Source organism: Musca vetustissima, unplaced genomic scaffold (genome assembly GCF_032173495.1).
Source record: "Musca vetustissima isolate MV318-11 ecotype Yass unplaced genomic scaffold, APGP_CSIRO_Mvet_v1 utg92902, whole genome shotgun sequence".
NCBI classification, from domain to species: domain Eukaryota; kingdom Metazoa; phylum Arthropoda; class Insecta; order Diptera; family Muscidae; genus Musca; species Musca vetustissima.
This window is the reverse complement of record NW_026885560.1, coordinates 10,893-34,746: the sequence shown is the minus strand read 5'-3', so window position 1 is coordinate 34,746 and position 23,854 is coordinate 10,893. Positions and strand designations below refer to the sequence as shown.

General features: G+C 37.8%; 1 protein-coding gene across 1 annotated transcript; it reads left to right on the top strand.

The window, feature by feature from the left end:
* On the top strand, nucleotides 1-22,525 carry LOC133332801 (serine-rich adhesin for platelets; the record flags this gene model as incomplete). Its single annotated transcript, XM_061541175.1, has 5 exons — nucleotides 1-76; nucleotides 152-3,533; nucleotides 18,226-18,989; nucleotides 19,038-22,037; nucleotides 22,096-22,525. Coding segments are annotated over exons 2-5 (7,567 nt in total), but the record flags the coding sequence as incomplete, so codon positions are not given.
* Between the last annotated feature and the right edge of the window lie 1,329 nt (nucleotides 22,526-23,854).

The following is a 23,854-nucleotide window of genomic DNA, read 5'->3' as shown; positions in this document are numbered from 1 at the left end:
CGTTATTCTTGCATGAACCACAAAATCCTACCTTGAAATCTCAATAGGGGATTATGTATGCACACATACAAAGAAGGTAAGTCGATCATGTTTGTCGATTTCCAGCAAAGCTCCTTGTATTCCTAATATTTGTTTTTGTGTTTCTTTCCAGAGTTCTCCCATGTATGACAAATCAAAGAAGACCTGGAGTCAAAGGCTCAAAATCCACAAAAACGAAAAATCACAAAACTCAACAAATAACGGCTCCGCATCGGTAACAGCATCAGTTTCAAGTGATTCCCCTACAACGCCAAACTTGCCAACAACGTCGCTATCGTTTCGCCAGCAGCCAACACAAGGCGTAGAAGCATCGTGCAACACTCACGTTGCACAGAATGCAAACATATCCTCGGTTCGGTTACCCTTTGCTCAGCAATATCAAATAACTCCGGCCGCCATTATGCATTTACCCTTAAGCGAATATCATGGAGGTGGTATTGGCGGCGGAGCAACGGGCCCGGTTTATGATTATATGACGGGACGCACTATGAAATATGCTGCCGAACCATGGATTTATGGTACGGTACGCGGTGTACCGGTTAGACCAGCCGGCATCTATCATCCAGCATATGGCCATTTTGCTGCCGGCCATCCGCATGCTGCTGCCATATTTGCCCCCACCGAACGTCCACCACCAGCTGCCACAGCCACGCCAGCAGTGGCGGTGGTTCTTTGCTCATGTCCCGAGTACCTGAGCGGCACGAAGGGCCGCACTCTCAAGAAGGCAAGTATCTGTAAGAAATGTAAAGGCACTCGTCTGCCATTGGCCAATTTGGGTGGCACCGTCCGTGTTCAGGGCAGCGTGCCCATAATGCCGAAATTAAGACCAGTTGGTCCATCGGCAACGGTGCGTGTGGTGAGTAGCAGCAAAAAGCAAAGGCCCACTATATTGGATCCTCAAAAAGATCCCTACGATTTAATGCGCCGCACCCGATTACTCTCGCCGGAACCAGGCAGCTCTGCAAAGTCTTCCATAGCAGCTGGCAGTGGTGGTGGTGGCGGCAGCAAAGATAAATCACGTAATCGCGGCAAAAGTGCCAGCCCTGTTAGGGGTCGATCTCGTACCAGAAATCAACAAAAAGCTTTATTAACTACCAGCCACGACAGTCCGAAAGCTGTTTTGGAAACTTTAGATGATTCCTGGTTAATGGAATCGGAAGATATGACAGCTGGGACTTCAGCCAGCAGTCATTCGCGTAAATCCATATTACGTTGTAATGTTAATCCTTATGACCTGATCTCAGTAAATGCCCAAATTCCTGCCGGCTCATCGTCGGGAGAATTCTATAACTCAGGGCCCTCTAGCAGCGGCTCTCCACAAGAGAGCAGCAAAAAATCCCTGAGAAAACAAAAACTGCAATTCTCTCAGAATGAGTTTATGCCACCAAATGATGATTTCAATGTTCAAGATGCTGCCCTGCTGGAGGATGAGCCGCCGCCTTTTGTAAGGCCGTCGACAACAACAACAACCACATCGAAACAACAAAAACTGGAAACCTCAAGGAAAACGGAAGAGGTCCAATCCGCCTCCGTAGTTTTGTCTCAAACCAATAAGAATAAAAAGCCCAACTATGCCAATGTCCAGGCCATTGCTGGGCAGCGTATTAGCCTGGGAGAATCTGGCCAAACTCCCAAATCCTTAAGGCAACAAACGAGTAACGAAAGTGGGACTCAGAAAAAATCCAAAGAAACTGAAGTGTCCCCGGCGGGAGGTTCCCCCAAACAAGACAAGGCAAACCGCCCAGACTCTCTGCAGGTTGGGTCAAATTCAAACTCGAACAGTGGGGAACCTAAGAGGCCGCCACGGACAAACAAAACTAACAACACCAACAACAAGCATCAGGATGAAATGCAGGAGATCAAATCCACTCCAGATGTGTCTGAAGAAGAAGAACTGACAGTTACTGTTACGGTAACACCAACCTATAATATTAAATCAATTTTGAAAAGACCCACATCCAAGACCTCGGAATGTGGTGAGACCGTCTCTCAAAGCGATAAACCATCACCGAGCAACAATAACTCCACATCATCAAGCAAATCAAAGGAAAGCGATTCCCAAACGACAGGAACGCCCACAAATGCAAGACGTAATCAGGCAGGCAATAACACCAATGCCGGTACTGCCAATTCCCAATTTTATGTTTCCTTGCCTCAGGCGCGCAAAAAGGTTCAATTTATGGTCGAGGAAGAATACGCCGAAACCGAAACGGAACCCGAGGAGGCAAACAATGATAGTGAGCCAGACGAGAATGAAGACAACACGACTGATATCTGTTATGAATATTATGAACGTAAGCGAAGTAGCAAGAGATCGGGGGAGGGACACAAAGAAGACGACGAAGAGTCGGAGGAACAGGACGAAGAAACTTTAGATCAGCATGAAGTTCAAATTCATTATGATGAACAGTTCATACAAGCCATGTTGCTAGAGAAGTTACAGTTAGATTCGGAAATGGTAACAAAGCAGCAACAACAACAACAACAACATCAACTTTACAATAAAACCACTCTGCACATAAACGAAAATCATTCAGCTGAAAAAGAAGTAGATGACGACAATGTAGAGGAAGAGGAGGGCGAGGACGTGGACGAAGTCGAGGAGCATGGAGACCACGAAACTAGTGTAGATGCTGATGCTGATGATGATGCTGATGAGGCAACAAATATGGAATTCCAACTAGATTATGAGAAGTTATTTGCCACATTGTCACAACCACCACTACCACCAACATTACCCGTTAACGGGAATGGCGATACAAATGCATCCATTCTCAACAGCACAGCAACAGCTACAATTGTTTCAAATAAAGTGTCCATAAACCAGCAGGACCAGCAACTGCATGGCAGTCCCAACACAATCAAGCAATCTGTGACAACCACAAAAGGGTCGTTGGAAACCACAAGCACCACGACAGTAGAGAGTTCTTGCCAAGCAAATGTAGCTGCAGTACCAGCAACAGCAGTCAGCCAAGTCAACGATATCAAAGGGCAAGCCAGCGATGATGATGGTGATGATAGTGACAACAACGACAGTGCCAATGCTGCTGCCACCACTGTTGATGGTGGTGGTGGGGCGATGGAAGATATCTCCAACCAAGACAAAAACGGCACGGTCTTAATAGATGACAGTGATAATGATGATTATGGTTCGGCTCCTGCTGATGTCGTTCCTCCAGCTACCGTGTCTACTGTTGCTGCTACTAATGCTCCGGCCGAGTCTAAAGACAACAATTTTCAACATAAAACTGCTGACAATATGGCCAAAGTCAGTTGCAGTCCATCATCATCGTCGTCATCAACTCAGTTTGGTAGTGCTGACACCGTAGAACTACCCATTACTCCGACAACAGCCGACAACAATCACAACAATAATGGCGCTGTGAATGATGATGCCGGTGAAGCTGACGACAGCAATGTTGGCAATGTTAATGTATTGCTGTCGCCTCCTTCGTCATCATCATCCGGCCTAGCATCGAAAGTTCCCTATTATGGTAAGTAATAGATTTTTATTACTTTAGGTTTTTTTTCTATGCATGGTGGGGCAGATATGCGAACAAACAAACAAATAGGGTCATCTTCATTTTGGATTTTAAAAATTATAGTGGCAATTTGAAAATGTTTATAAAGAAATAATTAGAAAATTCACGACAGGCCCTTGAAAAAAAATAAAAAATTCGCTCCTAAACATCAAAAAAATAATAATTTAAAAGCCAAAGCCTAGCCCTAAAAAAATAATTCAAAAATCTACACTTATGATTTTGATTGTCCATGGAAAAAAATAAGTAAAACCTCACGCCAATGGCTTTTATATTCCACACTTATTTCCCTGAAAAATCCGTTTAGACCCTAAAGATATTAAAAACAATTTCCTTGGAAAGTGCAGGCTTAGAACTTTCCAGGCCTATCGCTTAGATAGTCCTTAAAAATATTTATTTAGAAAATCCACGCCTATGGCCTAGATTGTCCTTGAAATAATTTATTTAAAAAATCCACGCCTATGCCTTATATGCCTTGAAATAATTTATTTAAAAAATCCACGCTGTCCAATTGGATTGTAAATAATTTATTTAAAAAATCCACGCCTATGGCCTAGATTGTCCTTGAAAAAATTTAAAAAAATTTATTGAAATAATTTAAAAAAATCCACGCCTATGGCCTAGATTGTCCTTGAAATAATTTATTTAAAAAATCCACGCCTATGGCCTAGATTGTCCTTGAAATAATTTATTTAAAAAATCCACGCCTATGGCCTAGATTGTCCTTGAAATAATTTATTTAAAAAATCCACGCCTATGGCCTAGATTGTCCTTGAAATAATTTATTTAAAAAATCCACGCCTATGGCCTAGATTGTCCTTGAAATAATTTATTTAAAAAATCCACGCCTATGGCCTAGATTGTCCTTGAAATAATTTATTTAAAAAATCCACGCCTATGGCCTAGATTGTCCTTGAAATAATTTATTTAAAAAATCCACGCCTATGGCCTAGATTGTCCTTGAAATAATTTATTTAAAAAATCCACGCCTATGGCCTAGATTGTCCTTGAAATAATTTATTTAAAAAATCCACGCCTATGGCCTAGATTGTCCTTGAAATAATTTATTTAAAAAATCCACGCCTATGGCCTAGATTGTCCTTGAAATAATTTATTTAAAAAATCCACGCCTATGGCCTAGATTGTCCTTGAAATAATTTATTTAAAAAATCCACGCCTATGGCCTAGATTGTCCTTGAAATAATTTATTTAAAAAATCCACGCCTATGGCCTAGATTGTCCTTGAAATAATTTATTTAAAAAATCCACGCCTATGGCCTAGATTGTCCTTGAAATAATTTATTTAAAAAATCCACGCCTATGGCCTAGATTGTCCTTGAAATAATTTATTTAAAAAATCCACGCCTATGGCCTAGATTGTCCTTGAAATAATTTATTTAAAAAATCCACGCCTATGGCCTAGATTGTCCTTGAAATAATTTATTTAAAAAATCCACGCCTATGGCCTAGATTGTCCTTGAAATAATTTATTTAAAAAATCCACGCCTATGGCCTTGCATAGTCCTTGAAAAAATCCACGCCTATGGCCTAGATTGTCCTTGAAATAATTTATTTAAAAAATCCACGCCTATGGCCTAGATTGTCCTTGAAATAATTTATTTAAAAAATCCACGCCTATGGCCTAGATTGTCCTTGAAATAATTTATTTAAAAAATCCACGCCTATGGCCTAGATTGTCCTTGAAATAATTTATTTAAAAAATCCACGCCTATGGCCTAGATTGTCCTTGAAATAATTTATTTAAAAAATCCACGCCTATGGCCTAGATTGTCCTTGAAATAATTTATTTAAAAAATCCACGCCTATGTGTGTTGTCCTTGAAATAATTTATTTAAAAAATCCACGCCTATGGCCTAGATTGTCCTTGAAATAATTTATTTAAAAAATCCACGCCTATGGCCTAGATTGTCCTTGAAATAATTTATTTAAAAAATCCACGCCTATGGCCTAGATTGTCCTTGAAATAATTTATTTAAAAAATCCACGCCTATGGCCTAGAGTGTCCTTGAAATAATTTATTTAAAAAATCCACGCCTATGGCCTAGATTGTCCTTGAAATAATTTATTTAAAAAATCCACGCCTATGGTTTCGATAATTCTTTAATTTAATTTTAAAATTCCCTTCCTTAAATGTTAATATCAACAAAAGTTAACTATGTCACCATAACTTTCCGTCACACATTTGCATAATCAAATTCACTGCATTTCTTCAAATTTGACTCCGCCACATTAAGGACTTTTGTTGCCGAACGAGCACACATTTTATGCATTCGTGCCACATTTAAGCGACAATATCCCGACAAACTGTTATCAATTCCCAAATGCAAATTGTTCACCATTATAAGTGTCAAAAGTTTTTGTAATCGGAAGAGAAAAAAAAAACGACACCCGAACTAACACCGGAGGAGAAGACAATGGCTTACATAAACTTTTAGACGTCATTCATAAATGAAACTTGAGACTGGTGGTTATTACCTTGGACCCTTAGCCAGCTAAGTATGGACTTGGCAGTCCTCAATGTGCAACACGTGCTTCATAAATCAAATATTTTGCATCATTTGCATGGGCCCAGGGGCTGACAAAATGATTCATGCTTAGGTTGTGGAGTGAAGAGGGATGGAAGGTGGGTGATAAGTTTTTTTCTTTTTGTGGTCAATAGTTTTAAGGCTATCACCGAGCAAACAAAATGTGTTACCGGCAACTAGTCTAAAACAACAGCCACGAAAAAAAAACTACGAAATTTTCTTCTTAAGTCGTTTTACAAATTGACAAAGTTCTTGCAGGGCTGCCGGAATGACATCATGGCGCGAAAAATCCCAAAGAAAAGCCTAACAAATAACTCCGGTAACTAGACAAACAATAACAATCAGCTCAGCAGCCAACCAATAACCCAACTTTTACATTCTAACAGATGCAAAATTGGTGACAAAGAAAAATGAACGAACAAACGAGAAGAAGAAGAAAAAAGAGAAGGAAGCGCATTCCTATGTAAACTAACTTGACGACATATTACAGATTGCCGCTTAAAAACTATGCCTGTGCGTGTGTGTGTTGCGGTTCTTCGCCTTTCCCCTTTTCCTTCGGTGCGAGCAAATGATATCACATACATGTGATTCCTTGCATTCGGTTTTCTTTTTGTTTTCTTGGTTTACTCAAAATTTCGTTTTGCATTGAGTTGCTGGGTAAAAACAAAAGTCTTTCTTTTGTTAAAGTGGCAATGTTGGCATTACCAAACCACAATGCCAGCCAGCCTGCCATCACCACCACCAACAACAACAGCAAAGGCGACAGCGACAACTACAAACAATGACAAAGTTTTGCCAACATCTTTTAATGCAATTTGCAATGTCAATTTGCATTGTTAGTTTGTTCGGTTCTTGTTCGGGCATAATTTAAATTGTTATTTGTGGTGTGATAGGAAACCGCAACAATGTAGTTAATGTCAGCTGGAAGATACTTGACAATTTTAGAAATTTCATATTTAATAGTCTCTGAAGAATTTAAATCCAAAAACACACGTCCATAGCTTTGATAGTATTTTGACTTTTGTAGTCCTTGAAAAAAATTATATAAAAAAATCCAGCCTTGTGGCCTTGATAATTTTAAACAATTCAACTTCAAATATATATATATATATATATATATAAAAACTTCTGATAGCCCTTGAAATAATTTCTTAAAAAATCCTCTAATATTTTGTGTAAAAAAATCCTCGGCTCTGGCTTTAATAGTCCTTGAAATAATTTTATTCAAAAATTCCACGTTCAGGGCTTTAATAGTCCTTGAAATAATTTTATTCAAAAATTCCACGCCCAGGACTTTAATAGTCCTTGAAATAATTTATTTCAAAATCCACGCCTCTGGCTTTAATAGTCCTTGAAATAATTTATTTAAAAAATCCACGCCTCTGGCTTAAATAGTCCTTGAAATAATTTATTTAAAAAATCCACACCTCTGGCTTTAATAGTCCTTGAAATAATTTTATTCAAAAATTCCACGCCCAGGGCTTTAATAGTCCTTGAAATAATTTATTTAAAAAATCCACGCCTCTGGCTTTAATAGTCCTTGAAATAATTTATTTAAAAAATCCACGCCTCTGGCTTTAATAGTCCTTGAAATAATTTATTTAAAAATCCACGCCTCTGGCTTTAATAGTCCTTGAAATAATTTATTTAAAAAATCCACGCCTCTGGCTTTAATAGTCCTTGAAATAATTTATTTAAAAAATCCATGCCTCTGGCTTAAATAGTCCTTGAAATAATTTGTTTAAAAAATCCACGCCTCTGGCTTTAATAGTCCTTGAAATATATTATTTTAAAAATCTACGCCTAGGGCTTTAATAGTCCTTGAAATAATTTATTTTAAAAATCCACGTCTAGGGCTTTAATAGTCCTTGAAATAATTTATTTAAAAAATCCACGCCTCTGGCTTTAGTAGTCCTGGAAATAATTTATTTAAATATCCACGCATATAGCTTTAATGGTCTTCGAAATAATTCACTTAAAAATCCTCTGATAGTACTTGAAACAATTTTGAAGATCCAGTCAGTCCTTGAAATACATTTCCTTAAAAATCCACGTCTATGGCTTATTTACTCCATGAAATAATTTTCTTAAAAAATCCACGCCTTTGGCTTTAATAGTCCTTGAAAATTATTTTCTTTAACAAATCCTCTAGTAGTCCTAGAAATAGTTTTCCTTAAAAACCCCCTTGAAACCCACGCCACACACAATTCTCCAAAATACCAAACAATTTAATTCTGCTTATTTTTCCCACCTTTTTATTATTAAATACCTCTCTTTTATTTTTTCTCTTTTTATTTTCTTTTCAAAATAATTGACTTTGTTTGTGTATTGTGAAAAAATCGAATGAATTCCATCCTCCATTCAAATTCTGCTTATTTTTCCCACCTTTTTATTATTAAATACCTCTCTTTTGTTTTCTCTTTTTTTCCTTTTTCTTCTCATTGTTGCCCCTATAATTGACTTTGTTTGTGTATTGTGAAAAAATCGAATGGATTCCATCCACCATTCAAATCTATGAATCTACGAAGAAGTGCAGCTTCGCACGAATAAGCTTTGTCCTAAATTTGATTTCATTTGATTTGATTTGATTGTGCCAAAAATGCATTGCATTCATTGGTTCTATGTATTAGTGTTCGGATATGGATGTTTGTGGGTGTGTGTGTGAGTTCGGAGTAGAAGTGAACTGAAACGTTAACGCGTATTGAACATTTATTTATTTGCACTACGCTTTACAGTTAATTGAACTGCATTCTTACGCTAAGCATATCAATTGGATGGCTTCTATGTGTGAGTGTTTGTGTGGTTCTATTTTTGTGTGTATGTATGTGTTAAGGCATTTTCGCAAGTGAAACAAACAATGCATTTTGTATTCTCTAAAATAACAAAAGAATGCAATTAGAGAAATGTAAAGATTGTTGTGTGTGTGTGCGTGTGTGTGTGTGTTTGTGCGTGTAATTGATTTAGGGCACAACACAATTCTCAATTGAAAATATTTAATTTCACAAATGTTGAACACAAACACGCACACGCCACTTTATTTGGCAATTAGTGGAATATGCAGGCAACAACAACGACAACAACGAATTATTAACATTATCAAAATGAAAATAAAAACAAAACTAAGTATATTAAAAATTTAATTTAGGTGTTAACTGTCCAATTTAAGGCCGAAGTTCATTTGTGTTTTGCAACTTCCATGCCAGAGAACTGCAAGGCAACTGTAATGTATTTTTTATATTTTTGGAATACAACACCATCCTGCTATAAGTTTTTTTTAGAGAACTACACCATTTTCAAATGAAAGTATTTCAAATTTTAAAGGACTATCATAATCGAGAGTTTTGGATTTTTAAAATATTTTCCTTTTAAAGGATTTTCTGTGGACTTACTAAGTCATATTTTTCTTAGGGCTTTATCTATTAATTAATTTTTATACCCTACACATAGCTCTGTGCAGCCCAAACAGTATGTAACGCCGCGAAATATTGGTCCTAGAGGATGGGTTCTGGCCAATGAAGACCCCTATTTTGGTAAAGATCGGTTAATATTTAGGGGATGAAATGGACCAAATACTAAATTTTTTTCCGTTTTTCTGGTCGCTCCAGAGGCCGCAATTATGGCCCGAACATCGTGAAATTTTACATGGAGTAGGGATCGGGCCAAAGAATAAGCATGTCTGTTTTGATAAAGATCGGCCAATATTTAGCGGGTCAAATGGACCCTGAAAAAATGACAAAATGTGTATTCTATACCGTATATATTTACTCCTGAAGGACATAAACCCAAAATGTTGATAGTATATTGCAGAAAAGTGGTTGTCCTTTAAATGGATACCAATTATATTGTCGTGGGAGTTACACATAAATATTTACAGGTGGTTACGTATTCATATATTATTTAGTAACCCATTACCACACTAGAGGGCGGAAATATAGAGCTGATCGCTTTGAAATTTTCCATGAGGATCCAGGTATGGTCAAGGACAAAGCCTATAATTTTCGGCGATGAACAGATAATAGTTTTGGGATAAAGTAGACCGAAATTTTAATTTTTTTGTGTAATTTGGAGTCGATCTATAGGCCACAATTGATAACCGAACTTCACAACACAAAGGGTGAAGGGAATCTGGACAAGTAATTAGAAAGGCTGTACTGAATATTAGTAATATTTGTTTACCTCTAGTCCGTCAAGAGGGTGCAAATATCGCGAAAAATTGCCCAAGCTCAAAACATAAAACCACGGAAAGTTAGACTTTCGTGAAAGTTGTGTAGGGTATCGTATGGTCGGCCCCGTCCGACTATACTGCTCCGCTCACTGGTTAATTAATATGTCGGAATCTACTGGACGTCTTACGCATTGATACCATCAGCTTGGTTATCTCGCCGTTTACTGCCAGACCCACTTTAGCAGACTCCTTCTCAATTTGTTCAAAGGTGGCTGTTACCGCTCTCAATGTTCGACCAATTATGTCGATGTCATCGGCGACGAGTTTGTACACATGCTGTTTGCTGTACAGAGTGTCATTTCTGTTCACCTTTGCCTCTCGTATGGCCTTTTCCAGCAGGATGTCAAAAAGGTCACACGACAAACTGTCACCTTATCTGAATCCTCGTTCGGTATTGAGGGCTCCGATGGGTCCTTTCCTACATTAACTACTGATCTTGTGCCACTTAAATTATCCTCCATAGCCTAATTAATTTTTGCAGGAATTCCAAACGCTGACATGACTTTATATAACTCTGAACGCGGCTTTATAGTCGACGAATAGATGGTATGTGTCGATGTGTTTTTCGTTGTTTTCCAGGATTTGGCGCAGAGTTAAAAGCTGGTCAATTGTGGATTTGCCAGGTCTGAAGCCGCATTGGTATGGTCCGATGATGTCATTGACCATTGGCTTCAATCGTTCACACAGCACACTGGATAACACTTTATATGCGATGGGAAGGAGACTTATTCTACTATAGTTGGCACATAATGGTCTTGTCTACTTTTTTTGTGCACGGGACACAGGATGCTGAGGTTCCAATCATTGGGCACTATTGAAATTGAAGAAAATCGATTCAGATTTAGATATAGCTCCCATATCTATTTTCGTCCGATTTAATGTAAACGGTCCCTATATATCTTTCGATTTGCACGAAATTTGTTACAGCATACTGAATTAGGTCTAGAATGATGTGTATTAAGTTTCCTGAAAATCGGTTCAGATTTGGATATAGCTCCCATATATAGTGTCTTCCGATTTAAGGTAATTGGTGCACCAAAGTCCCTATATATCTTTCGATGTGCACGAAATTTGGCACAGCGTAATGAATTAGGCCTAGAATGATGTGTGTTAAGTTTCCTGAAAATCGGTCCAGATTTAAATATAGCTCCCATATATATATATATATATATATAGTGAACCAAAGTCCCTATATATCTTTCGATTTGCACGAAATTTGGCACAGCGCAATGAATCAGGTCTAGAATGATGTGTGTCAAGTTTCCTGAAAATCGGTTCAGATGTGGTTATAGCTCCCATATATATTTTCGTCCGATTTAAGCTAAATGGTCCACCAATGTCCCTATATATCATTCGATTTGCACGAAATTTGGCATAGAGTTCTGTATTAAGTGCAGAATGATGTGTGCTGAGTTTGGTGAAAATCGGTTCAGATTTAGATATAGCTCCCATATATATTTTCGTCCGATTTAAGTTAAATGGTGTACCAAAGTCTCTATATATACTTCGAGGTAAATAGTGCACCAAAGTCCCTTTATATGCTTCGATTGGCTTAGCGTACTAAATTGAGTCTAGAATGATGAGTGGTGAGTTTCGAGAAAATCGGTCGAAATTTCGATATGGCTCCCATATATATGTTCGTCCGATTTTATGTAAATGATGCACCAATGTCCATATATATCCTTCGATTTGCACGAAATTTGGCATAGCGTAGTGAATTAAGTCTAGAAAATTGTGTGTTAATTTTCGTGAAAATCGGTTCAGATTTAGATATAGCTCCCACATATAGATAATATTTTTTACAACGCGGCGTACCGAATAGGGTGTATCAATTTTGCTATAAATCGTTTTCCATAAATTTTCCCCATGTTACGCAGGCGGCTCTCAATCTGCTCGTATGAAATTAAAGTTATGATAGGTTGGAGAAAGAGGGAACATAGACTTGCAATTGTTAGGATACATATGTACAATATAATCAAAGTGGTGAAAGATATTCTTCAAGGACCCTATTTTTTATGGGCGCAGATTTTTTTGTTTGTTTTTATTTAATTGCTATCAAAATTTTCCTTTTGAAAATGGTGTTGATAGCAATTTCCTTGTGTGTTTTCGACTACATAAAAGGCAAGGCAATAACTACTATTCGATGTAGGTACGTACATACAAAGCAAAAGTCACAACAAGACAAAGATTCAATTTCCCCCTCTAGCCAACTGCATTGGTGGCCATAATAAGAAGTACCACCAACAACAACAAAATATTTTTGTTATTAAAAAAAAAATATTGTAATATTCGAAAAAAAACGGAACTGAAAAACATATTTTTTAATATTCTCTACATTTGAAATCCACGAAGACTACAAAAAAAACACATTTTCTTCGCCATGCCATGTGATGCTGTTGCCTTTGCAGCTGCTGCTGATGATGGTCGGTCGTTCGGTCGGTGAATGGTTCCCAAATGCATAAAATGAAGAACCATTGCATCGGAAGAAATTTGTTCTTTTATATTTTTTCTTGTTGCTGTAGTTTTTTTATTATTTCCTTTATTTGAATCTCTGTTGCTGTGTGTATGTGTTTGGTTGCTTGTTCTTCTTATTCAATTTTAGTTTACCCGCTGCACTTTTTGCATAGTCACGTGTTCAATCATAACATTTTTTATTGTATTTTTATTTGTTTTCTTGCCAACTTTCAAATAGAATGCAAGGCGGGGAATTATTAACAAATAAAAACTAAAAGAAGGAAAAGCAGAAATAAGATAAGTAAAATAAAAAAAAACTCGTTATGTTTCATCGCCAATGCGAACGATGTTAGAGCTAAACTCCCCTAAAATAATGAAAAATATGAGGTACAAAGTGGACCGACACCGATCATTTTTGATAAGGAGATTTGCAATACAATGAGAATTCATGAGAATGAGAATTTTGTCCATGTTTAACTGTAAAGAAACCACAGGTCGCATTTATGACCCGAATTGGATGAAATTTGGCACAGATTTCAGTTCACATTTAGATATAGCTCCCATATATATTTTCGTCCGATTCGATGTAAATTGTGCACCATAGTCCCTATATATCTTTCGATTTGCACGACATTTGGTACATCATACTGAATTAAGCCTTGAACGATATGTGCCAAGTTTCGTGAAAATCGGTTCAGATTTGCATAAAGCTCCCATATATATTTTTGTCCGATTTTATGTAAATTGTTCACCATGTCCCTATATATCTTTCGATTTGCTCGAAATTTGGCACAGCTTCGTGAAAATCGGTTGAGATTTACATATAGCTCCCATATATATTTTTGTCCGATTTTATGTAAATTGTGCACCAAAGTCTTTATACATCTTTCGATTTGCACGAAATTCGGCACAGAGTACTGAATTGAGTCTAGAACGATGTGTGCTAAGTTTTGTGAAAATCGGTTCAGAATTACATATAGCTCACATATATATTTTCGCCCCGATTTTAGGTAAATAGTGCACCAAAGTCCCTATACATCTTTCGATTTGCACGAAATTTGACACAGTGTACTGAATTAAGCTTTGAACGATGCGTGATAAGTTTCGTGAAAATCGGTTCAGATTTACATATAGCTCCCATATATATTTTCGTCCGATTTTATGCTAATGGTGCACCAAAGTCCCTATACATCTTTCGATTTGCACGAAATTTGGCACAGCATACTGAACTGAGTCTAGAGCGATGTGGGCTAAGTTTCGTGAAAATTGGTTGAGATTTACATATAGCTCCCATATATATTTTCGTCCGATTCAATGTAAATTGTGCACCAAAGTCCCCATATATCTTTCGATTTGCTCGAAATTTGGCATAGCGCACTAAAAATGAGTCTAGAACAATGTATGCTAAGTTTCGTGAAAATCGGTTCAGATTTACATATAGCTCCCCTATATATTTTCGTCCGATTTAATGTAAATGGTGCAGGAAAGTCCCTATATATCTTTCGATTTGCTCGAAATTTGGCACAGCGTACTGAATTTAGTCTAGAATGATGTGTGTTAAGTTTTGAGAAAATCGGTTCAAATTTACATATAGCTCCCATATATATTTTCGTCCGAAAGTCCCTATATATCTTTCGATTTGCACGAAATTTGGCACAGAGTACTTAATTGAGTCTAGAACGATGTGTGCTAAGTTTCGTGACAATCAGTTCCGATTTAGATATAGTTCCCAAAAATATATTTTCATGCGATTTTAGGTAAATGGTGCACCAAATTCCTAATATTTGTCCAATATTTGTCCCATTGTACGCAAACGACTCTAAATCTGCCCGAATGAAATTAAATTTAGCATAGGTTGCAGATAGGCATGTGAATGTTCCTTCGAGGGAAAATTGAAATGAAATTGTTAGGATACATATGTACAAAATACCCAAAGTGGTGAAGGGTATTATATAGTCGGTGCAGTCTGACTTTACTACTTTCCTTACTGTTTTTTTCCACTTTGAAAATATATACAGATTTCATTTAAAGTTTATGTACGCATTTCAAATAAAGAAATTCTTTCATTTGCCGGAAACATTTTCAAGAATAATGTCAAAGTTCATAAATTATGAAATAGTTCACATTTTCGGTATACATGTGGCTGTAAAGAGCATGTATGTGTCACACACACACGTGTGTGTGTGTGTCCAACAAAACACATTTACCCCTACAATTTTCTTGTATGTATGTAAAAATTCAAACATATTATATTTCAATATTGAATTCAAACACACATTCTTATCGTAGAAAGAAGTGCCACACACAGAAATATTTCTCGCTAACCAGACAACAGATTATTTCAATTCGTTGATTTATTTATTGTTGTTTTTTTTAATTAATTAATTTTCAAAATGTTCAACACAAAGGCAATTAATGACAATTGAAATTGCAATAGCATTGCGAACGAAGCGTTAGCGGTTTGGATGGTATTTAATTAAGAACATTGTAACTGCCAACTTTTGACAAAGCAGCTAACAGACGAATTCCTCCCGTGAAGAAGAGTGGATACAATGTAGAGGAAAAAAAAAGTTGCCATAAAATTGTTAACTATTAATGGGCGGATGGGCGTTTTGCAACAAAAAAATTAAACAACACTGCAATTTACATTTCTTCTTTGAGATGCTGTGTAACTGGAGCGGAAATTAGCAAGAAAAAAAGTTAAAAATGTTGATGTTGGTTACAGCAAATGTCAAGAGAGGAAGGCGAGAGAGCGAGAAAAAAACGAAAATGTAATTACAAAAAAAAAACGAAAACAATTTATTGAAAGGGTGATTTTTTGATTGCAGCCTATTTTTAATACAAATTTTAAAATAAAGGATAATAAAGGGCATAATTTACAAATTTATTTTTTTTTTTTTTTACTTTTTCCAAACTCTATGAAAGCCCTAAAAATTTGTAGACATTTTTAACGGAAATGTACACCAAAGGGGGAGTGTATATTCAAATTCTCATACCGTTTGCAACGTCTCAAAATATTTGTAAGGGAAGAATCTTGCTACTGGGATATTTGGACGGATTTCAAATAAACATGGCACACATTTGGCTAAACTATCTTAAATACGTTGTGCAAAATTTTGTGTAAATCTGAAACGATTTTCACGGAAATTTAACCACATCTTTCTAGATTTAATTCAGTATGATATGCCAAGTTTCGTCCAAATCGAAAGAAATGTAGGGATTTGGTACACCATTTACATTAAATCGGGCGAAAATATATATGCGAGCTATATCTAAATCTGAACCGATTTTCACGGAACTTAACACACATCGTCCTAGGGTTTATTTAGTACGTTATGTCAAATTTCGTGCAAATCGAAGGATATATAGGGACTTTGGTACACCATTTACAATAAATCGGTCGAACTAATATATGGGACCTATATCTAAATCTGAACCAATTTTCAAGAAATTTCACACACATCATTCTAGACCTAATTCATTACGTTATGCTAAATTTCTTGGAAATCGAAAAATATATAGGAACTTTGGTGAACCATTTACATTAAATCGGTCGAACATATATATAGGACCTATGTCTAAATCTAAACCGATTTTCAAGAAATTTTACACACATCATTCTAGACTTAAATCATTACGGTGTGCCAAATTTCGTGGAAATCGAATGATTTTCAGGGGCTTTGGTACACCATTTACCTAAAATCGGGCGAAACAACATCTTGAAATTTTTCATGGAGAAAGGGATTGGGTCAAAGAATAAACATGCCTGTTTTGACAAAGATCGGCAAATATTTAGCGGGTCAAACGGACGCTGACTTTTGTGTAAAAAATGACAAAAATTGTGTGTTTATGGCGTATTTATTTACGCCTGAAGGACATCGACCCGAAAAGTTTATAGCATATCCAAGAGGAGTTGTTGACCTTTAAATTTTATGGTCGTATGTACTCGGATGTGGGAGTTACACTTAAATATTTACAGGTGCTTACGTACTGAGATATTATTTAGTACCATACTAGTGGGCGGAAATATAGCGCAGATTGCTTTGAAATTTTCCATGGGATTCCAGTTGTGTTCAAGGACAACGCCTATAATTTTCAGATAAAAATATTGGGATGAAGTAGAGCGAAAACTTAATTTTTGTGTTTTTCGAATCGATCTATAGGCAACATTTGAAAGCCGAACATCACAACACAACCCACGGTGAACTTTTTTCATATCATAAACCATAACCCGGAATTTTTTAAATATTCATTTCAAGACATATGTGTGACCTTAAAGAAATACACTTCCAGATCTATCATCGAGCTATGCGAGGATTTATTAAATATTGTTCAAAGCCATCGAAGTGGATTTTTTAAGTAGTCATAAGCCTGTACTTTTCTTAAATAAATCATTTCAAGGCCATTCAAAGCCTTAAGCGTGGATTTTTTTTTGCAAAAATCACATCAAAAAATCAAAGGGAATCTGGATAAATAATTAGAAGGACTGTACTGAATATTAGTTATATTCGGAATTTGGATTTGGATTTTTTAATATTTTTTGCAAGGACTATTAAATCACAAAGTTATTTTTTATATATTTTTCAAGGACGTTAAAAGCCATTACTTCAAGGTCTTTCCAAAACATAAGAGTGGATTTTTAAGCATTATCAAATTCAATAGCAAGGATTCTTTTAATATTTTTTCCAAAGAGGGTGCAATTAGAACAAAAAAATCAAAATTCAAAGCATGTTTTTTTTAAGTATTTTTTTAAGGACTGTTCCGTCTCCAAAAGTCTTGCAATCCTACTCAACATTTACGTTATTTTGCCCTTTAAACACTATTATCTCCAGATGATACCGTTACTTGATCTAAATTTTTTCCTATCTATCATTATTCCCTTGCCATTAACCAAATATTCATTTAATGACTCTCTTGACATAATCTCCCTCTTCCACTTGAGGCTATGTTTTTATTTTTGTCCCATCATATGTTGAGGATATCCTTAATTCATTTAGGAATTAGGTTAAATACTCAATTTCAAACATATTGTACAATTTAACTGAATATCATCGACATCCTCCTCCACATCATCACCATCATCAGCATTGGGGTAAAAAAGGCTAAAGGATATCAAACAACAATTTTGCAATACTTCAAACAAATCAAATCCAACCATTAGCACATTCTTTCGAATGACACTCAAGTGGCAGCAGAAGGACCAAACAGCATTTCTAAAAGCTTAACACTGCCACCACAACAATAATCCGCTTTGGTAGTGCCTGTTTTTCTTTGCTGTTGTTGTTGTTTAATCTGTTTTCAGTTAAGGAAGATAGGATCCCTCAGCCCCCAAACTTTTACTCTTCTTTGTTGTCAAGAAAAAACTGAACATTTGAAATTGAAAAGAAAAAATCGTTTTTTTCCTCTTTTTTCCTATTTACAGGAACAGCTAACAAATCAACAACTCCTGAGGCAAAGCTAGTTACTGCCAAGCATAACAGCAGCAGCAACAGCAACAACAACGACAACAATGATGATGTTTACGATGATGATGCCCTGGACAATGCCACTGCTGGAACTGTTCTTTGTGGAGATGTTGCAAGGAGTACTGCCGATGTCAGAGCCAAACAAAAATGCAGCTCTAAGAAAACGAAAAAGAATATGCAAACACTTGCAGCACCAGAAGTTACTGATAACAGGCGAACTTCTGCCACCCAAGGCATTGCTGATGAAGAAGAAGTAGCACTAGAAGCAACTGATAAATGCGGTAGTGTTGGGGTGGGTGTGGGAGTGGGCGTTGGCATAAAACTAACAAAAGAGACACAATCACGAAAAGCCATCAGACGTTCGCAAAGCGAAAGGCAACCAAACACTATGACATATCTGAGCCACAGCAGCAACAACAACAAAAACAAAACTGCCAATGTCGATGGCAATGACAACAAACAAACTGCCATTATTAAGCCAGATATTAGCCATGACCTGAAGGATAGTCCAAGCAAAAGGGTTGGTGGAAATTCGAAAATAAATGGCAGCAACACCAGCCATGCTAGAGTTCGGGACAAACGCTGTGAATTGAATTTTCAAGATACCATGGCATTACGCAAACGTTCCCAACGCCTAGATAGCCGAGATTTATTCACAACAATGACACCTCTGGAAAGGCCAAAGGATCCTCCACCACCACCGCCACCAACATCGTCATCATCCTCCATGGCTAACAACAACAACAACTCAACAAATTCCGTGCGGAAGCTAGAAGCCACAATACCTAAGGCTGCTCATTTGGAGAAGACATTAAATGAAGAATCGGCCATGGAAACTTTTCAACAAAATCTTAAGAGCTTCGGCAATAAAAGCACTAGCACTACCATCATAAGCACCGACATGCCAGCTGAACAATTAAACCAAAAATTCTATGATAACACCAAGGAGCAAGGCAGCAATAAGACAACAACAATAACGACGACGACGACAACAACACAAACAAATGGTAGACAAGGCCCAAGGAATTCAATTCCATCCACTTCGGTTGTGGGCAAAACCAAACCTCCACCTCAACGTACTGTGGTCCGAGTTGCTCCCTTTAATCAAAATGGCAACTCATTTGAGGTCCATCGCCTTAAGATTACCCACACAGATGTACATAACACAGAAGCCACCAACGCCACTATCATGCCGAATTCACCCAAAACTCCCAATACTCCGCCGCACAACATTTCCACATCTTCGCATTACAGTGTCACCGATTTATCGACCCTTAGTGATTTTGGCGAATATGGCCAAAAGAAGACCTCCATTCTAATTACCGGTGATGATTGCTACAGTACCATGAATCTGAGCTGTGATGATGCCTCCACACCGCTTTACCAATCATCGGTGGTGGTCAATGATGACTCAAACAAAGAGGTGGACGTTGGCGTTCAAATGTTGAATACCTTCAATACGGTAACCATAAATGTAAGCAGTCCCCGGAGCAGTGAAGATGAACTAATACAACAACACAATCAATTGAACAATCTGCTCAAGAAACAGGCCAAATTGTCATCGGCCTCGACCAGTACCAGGGCCATAATACCCATACGCGGCACGGTAGATATTAATTTGCAACGTTCGGCCTCGTCGACCTCATCCAATTCCACTAGTTCAATGACTAGCAGTTGTAGTTCGGCTTCCTCTTCGACCGGCTGTACGACAAAGCGTGGTAAAACCCTTATACGTTTAGATTATGATAAAGAGAAGTTCATGTCTTCCTCCACCACCTCGACATCTTCTTTCCAATCGCCCTCATCCTCGGCCTCAAGTCACATGGAATCTTCACCATCACCCGTTGAAGAGGAGGTAGAGGAAAGCGAATCTTTGCTTAAATCAGCAGCTGAGGAAACTGAATGGCTACCTCACGAGGCAGAACTTTTGAAAATCCTACGTAACCCTGTAGAGGCTGTGAAACGCAACTTGGTACCCCACATTTGCAAGTTACGTGAAGGCGATACCCAAAAAGATTTAAAACGTTCCAAGAAAATGAAAGTTGGTCTCCAAGACATGCCCCTAGAAATGCCTAAAAAATCCAACAATAATTCAAGATCTCCCAACACCACCACTTCCGGCTTTGATGCCAACTCCTTTATAGGTAAACTCCTAGAAGATCCCATGCTCAACCAAGTGGCTGAGGGTCTGGAAAATGACATCGTTTGTGAACTGATCGAGAACTCGTTGAAACGTCTACAGGAGTCACGCAGTTCCTTGGATATGAGCGGTACCAAAGACAATGATGACATGAATCGGCTAATTGACCTCTCGCTCAAACGTCTACGCGAAGAGAGGCAACAATCCAAGGCTACCACACCCATCAATAACAATCTCCTCACTGTTCCCCTTGTAACCAAAGATGAAGAACGTCTCTCGAATCGTGGTAGCATCAGCTCGGCCAATAGCTTTGCCTCCGCCCATAATTATGAGCTATTCGATTTTGAGGCCAACGAATCGGATTGCTATCAGAGTTGTTCCAGCGAAATTAATTCCCAGCTGGATGATGACATTGCCTCACCCGAAACTAAATCCAAATTCTATCAAATGCTTGTCGATGCCACGCTACAGGAAATCGAGTTGTCCACCAACACCGAAGATTTGATACCCGATGATCATCAGTACGAATCAATACGCCACAATTGTGATCCAATTTATGAAGAAATTTCCGATGTTCCGCCACCTTTACCGTTGACCGCTCCACCTCTAAATGACCCCGAGTTGGAGAAGAAATCGGCCCGATCCATATTTGAAGGAGCCTCTAAATATGACATACTCTCATATTTGGTCGATGCCAAGGAACGTGGTGTGGTCAAGGAGGAGGCATTTGATTTTCCCCTCAACTGTTCCAATCCCATCATCATTGAAGAAGAATCCTCCGATACTCTCAGCGACTTGGGCAAATTAAATAAACTCAAACGTTTGGACACCATTAGTTCTCGTTCCTCGATACTAAGTGATTCCTCAGAGGACAACCAGTGTTCATTGTCACCACCCACCAATGCAGCCACCACCTTCAATCTTTTACGCCACAAACACACCTCAAGCGATATTGAACGTAACGACTCGGGTGTGGGTTCGGAAACTAGTAAAACATCACGTAGCAAATTTTTAAATCCGTCCTCAATTACCTCGTCGTTTTCTTCCACCACCTCCTCAACCCACTCACCCCAGCAACGCAGTAGCCCCTTGCATTTGTGCGAAGACTGTGATGGGCCCGTGGAAACTCAACTGGGTGAGGATGGCATCATCTTCGCCCCGCTCGTATGTCGCAAATGTGGCAAGAAACGTGTCGAACGCAAGGAAATCTTAACGGAAATTGTGGAAACCGAAGAGAAATATGGCCGTGATCTGCAAATAATCCTGGAGGAGTTCTGCCACCCGATGCTGGTGGCCGGTCTACTAACGCAGGAGCAACTCTCCGCAATCTTCTTAAATACCGAAGAACTGCTCGAGAATAATCAGGCACTGGCCGAGCGTATGCGTGACGCCCTCGATATAGCCCTGGAACAGGGTGATGACGATCTGCTTACGGTGAATATTGGTAAAATATTCCTGGAATCTACGCAAATGTTGCATGCCTTTGAAAGCTATTGTGTACGCCAGGCGGGTGCCAGTCTGCTGTTGGCCAACTTGGAAAAGGATAAGGAGCTGTTGCGCATCTTTCTGAAAGTGTCACAAATGGAAAATGCTGTACTGCGACGAATGAATTTGAATTCATTTTTGATGGTAGGGTGAAGTCTTGAATTTTCTCAAATCGGTTATTTAATCCTCTTTTGTTTTATAGGTACCCGTTCAACGTGTCACCAAATACCCCTTGCTCTTGGCTAGACTTTATAAGGTAACACCTGCCCATCTGGAGGGTCGTGAGCTCCTTAAACAGGCTCAGGAAAAAATCGAATTGCATTTAAATCACATTAATCAAGAGGCCAAAGATGTCCCCACGAAGCTATGGCGTCGCATTTCCTCCTCCAGTCCCAATCGCCGGGCATCCTGTGAAATTGATATGATTAATATCAAGTTGAGGAAAATGGCCATTGACGTCCTGGAATGGAATCATGATGAGGTGCGTTTTGTAATGGAGGGGAAGCTGTTGTATACCCAACCGACAGATAGTAATTGGAAAAAGGCCCGTACCATTAAGCTGACATCGGCCAATGCAATGTTGGTGACCAATGGAAAGGTAAGTGGGAATTTTGGAAATCTGGAGGATATTTGTAAAAAGTTTAGAATTTCTGCAGACAGCGATTTTCTTATTTATACAGCCACTTTACAAACAGAATAACCTATTTTATACATAAAATATCTCTTAAAGCTCTCCTACAGCAGGAAGGCCTTATATAGCTCGCCTAGACAAAAAAAAAACATACAAATCTTCTATACTCGAAAGAGCTTCATCCGCTATTCCCTTTATTAAAGAGCTTATTCAAAATAACTTCTAGGGTATACCTTTCCGTATACAAAAGCCTTCTAAAGCTCCTTTATAAACATTCCCTTTACAAACCAGTTCTATACATCGAATATCTCTTACCTATAGCTGGAAGGCTCGTCTATAAACATATGACCTTCTTCAGCTCATTTACAGACAGAAGACCTTATACTGGTATTCTATAGATAAAATAACCCATACAGGTATTCTACACTCGAAAGAAAATCTTCTGCTAATCCATCTTAAAAAAAATTTCTTCGGAATAACTTCTGGGGCATAACTCCTTTATAGAAGGAATACCGTATCTCTCTCAAAGGAGAGAAGAAGCTTTTTTTTAAGTGCCTTAGCAGCTAGTCTGTTCTCTCCTATCGACAGATGACAGATCTTCTATAGATAAAAGAGCTTTTACAGATATTCTATAGAGAAAAGAGATTTTACCAATCTTTTATAGATAGGAAAACTTTAACAGATCTTCTATAGATAGAAAAAGTTTTACAGCTCTTCTACAGACATATAATCTTTAACAGCTCTTCTATAGACAGAAAAGCTTTTACAGCTTTCCTACAGTCAGAAAAGCTTTTACAGCTTTTCTACAGTCAGATAAGCTTTTACAGCTCTGTTATAAATAGAATATCTTATACAGCTCTTCTACAGCCATATAAGCTTTCACAGCTCTTCTATAAATAAAATATCTTATACAGATCTTTTATAGACAGATAAGCTTTTACATCTCTTCATTATATATAAGATCTTATACAGCTCTTATACAGACAAACAATCTTTTATAGATAGGAGAACTTTTACAGATCTTCTATAGGTAGAAAAAGTTGTACAGATCTTCTATTGAAAGAAGGGCTTATTCAGCTCTCCTATAAATAGAAGATCTTATACAGCTCTTCTACAGACATATAATGTTCCACAGCTCTTATATAGACAGAAAAGCTTTTACAGCTTTCCTACAGTCAGAAAACCTTTTACAGCTTTTCTACAGTCAGATAAGCTCTTTTATAAATAGAATATCTTATAGAGATCTTCTTCAGACATATATGCTTTTACAGCTCTTCTATAAATAAAATATCTTATACAGATCTTCCATAGACAGATAACCTTTTACATC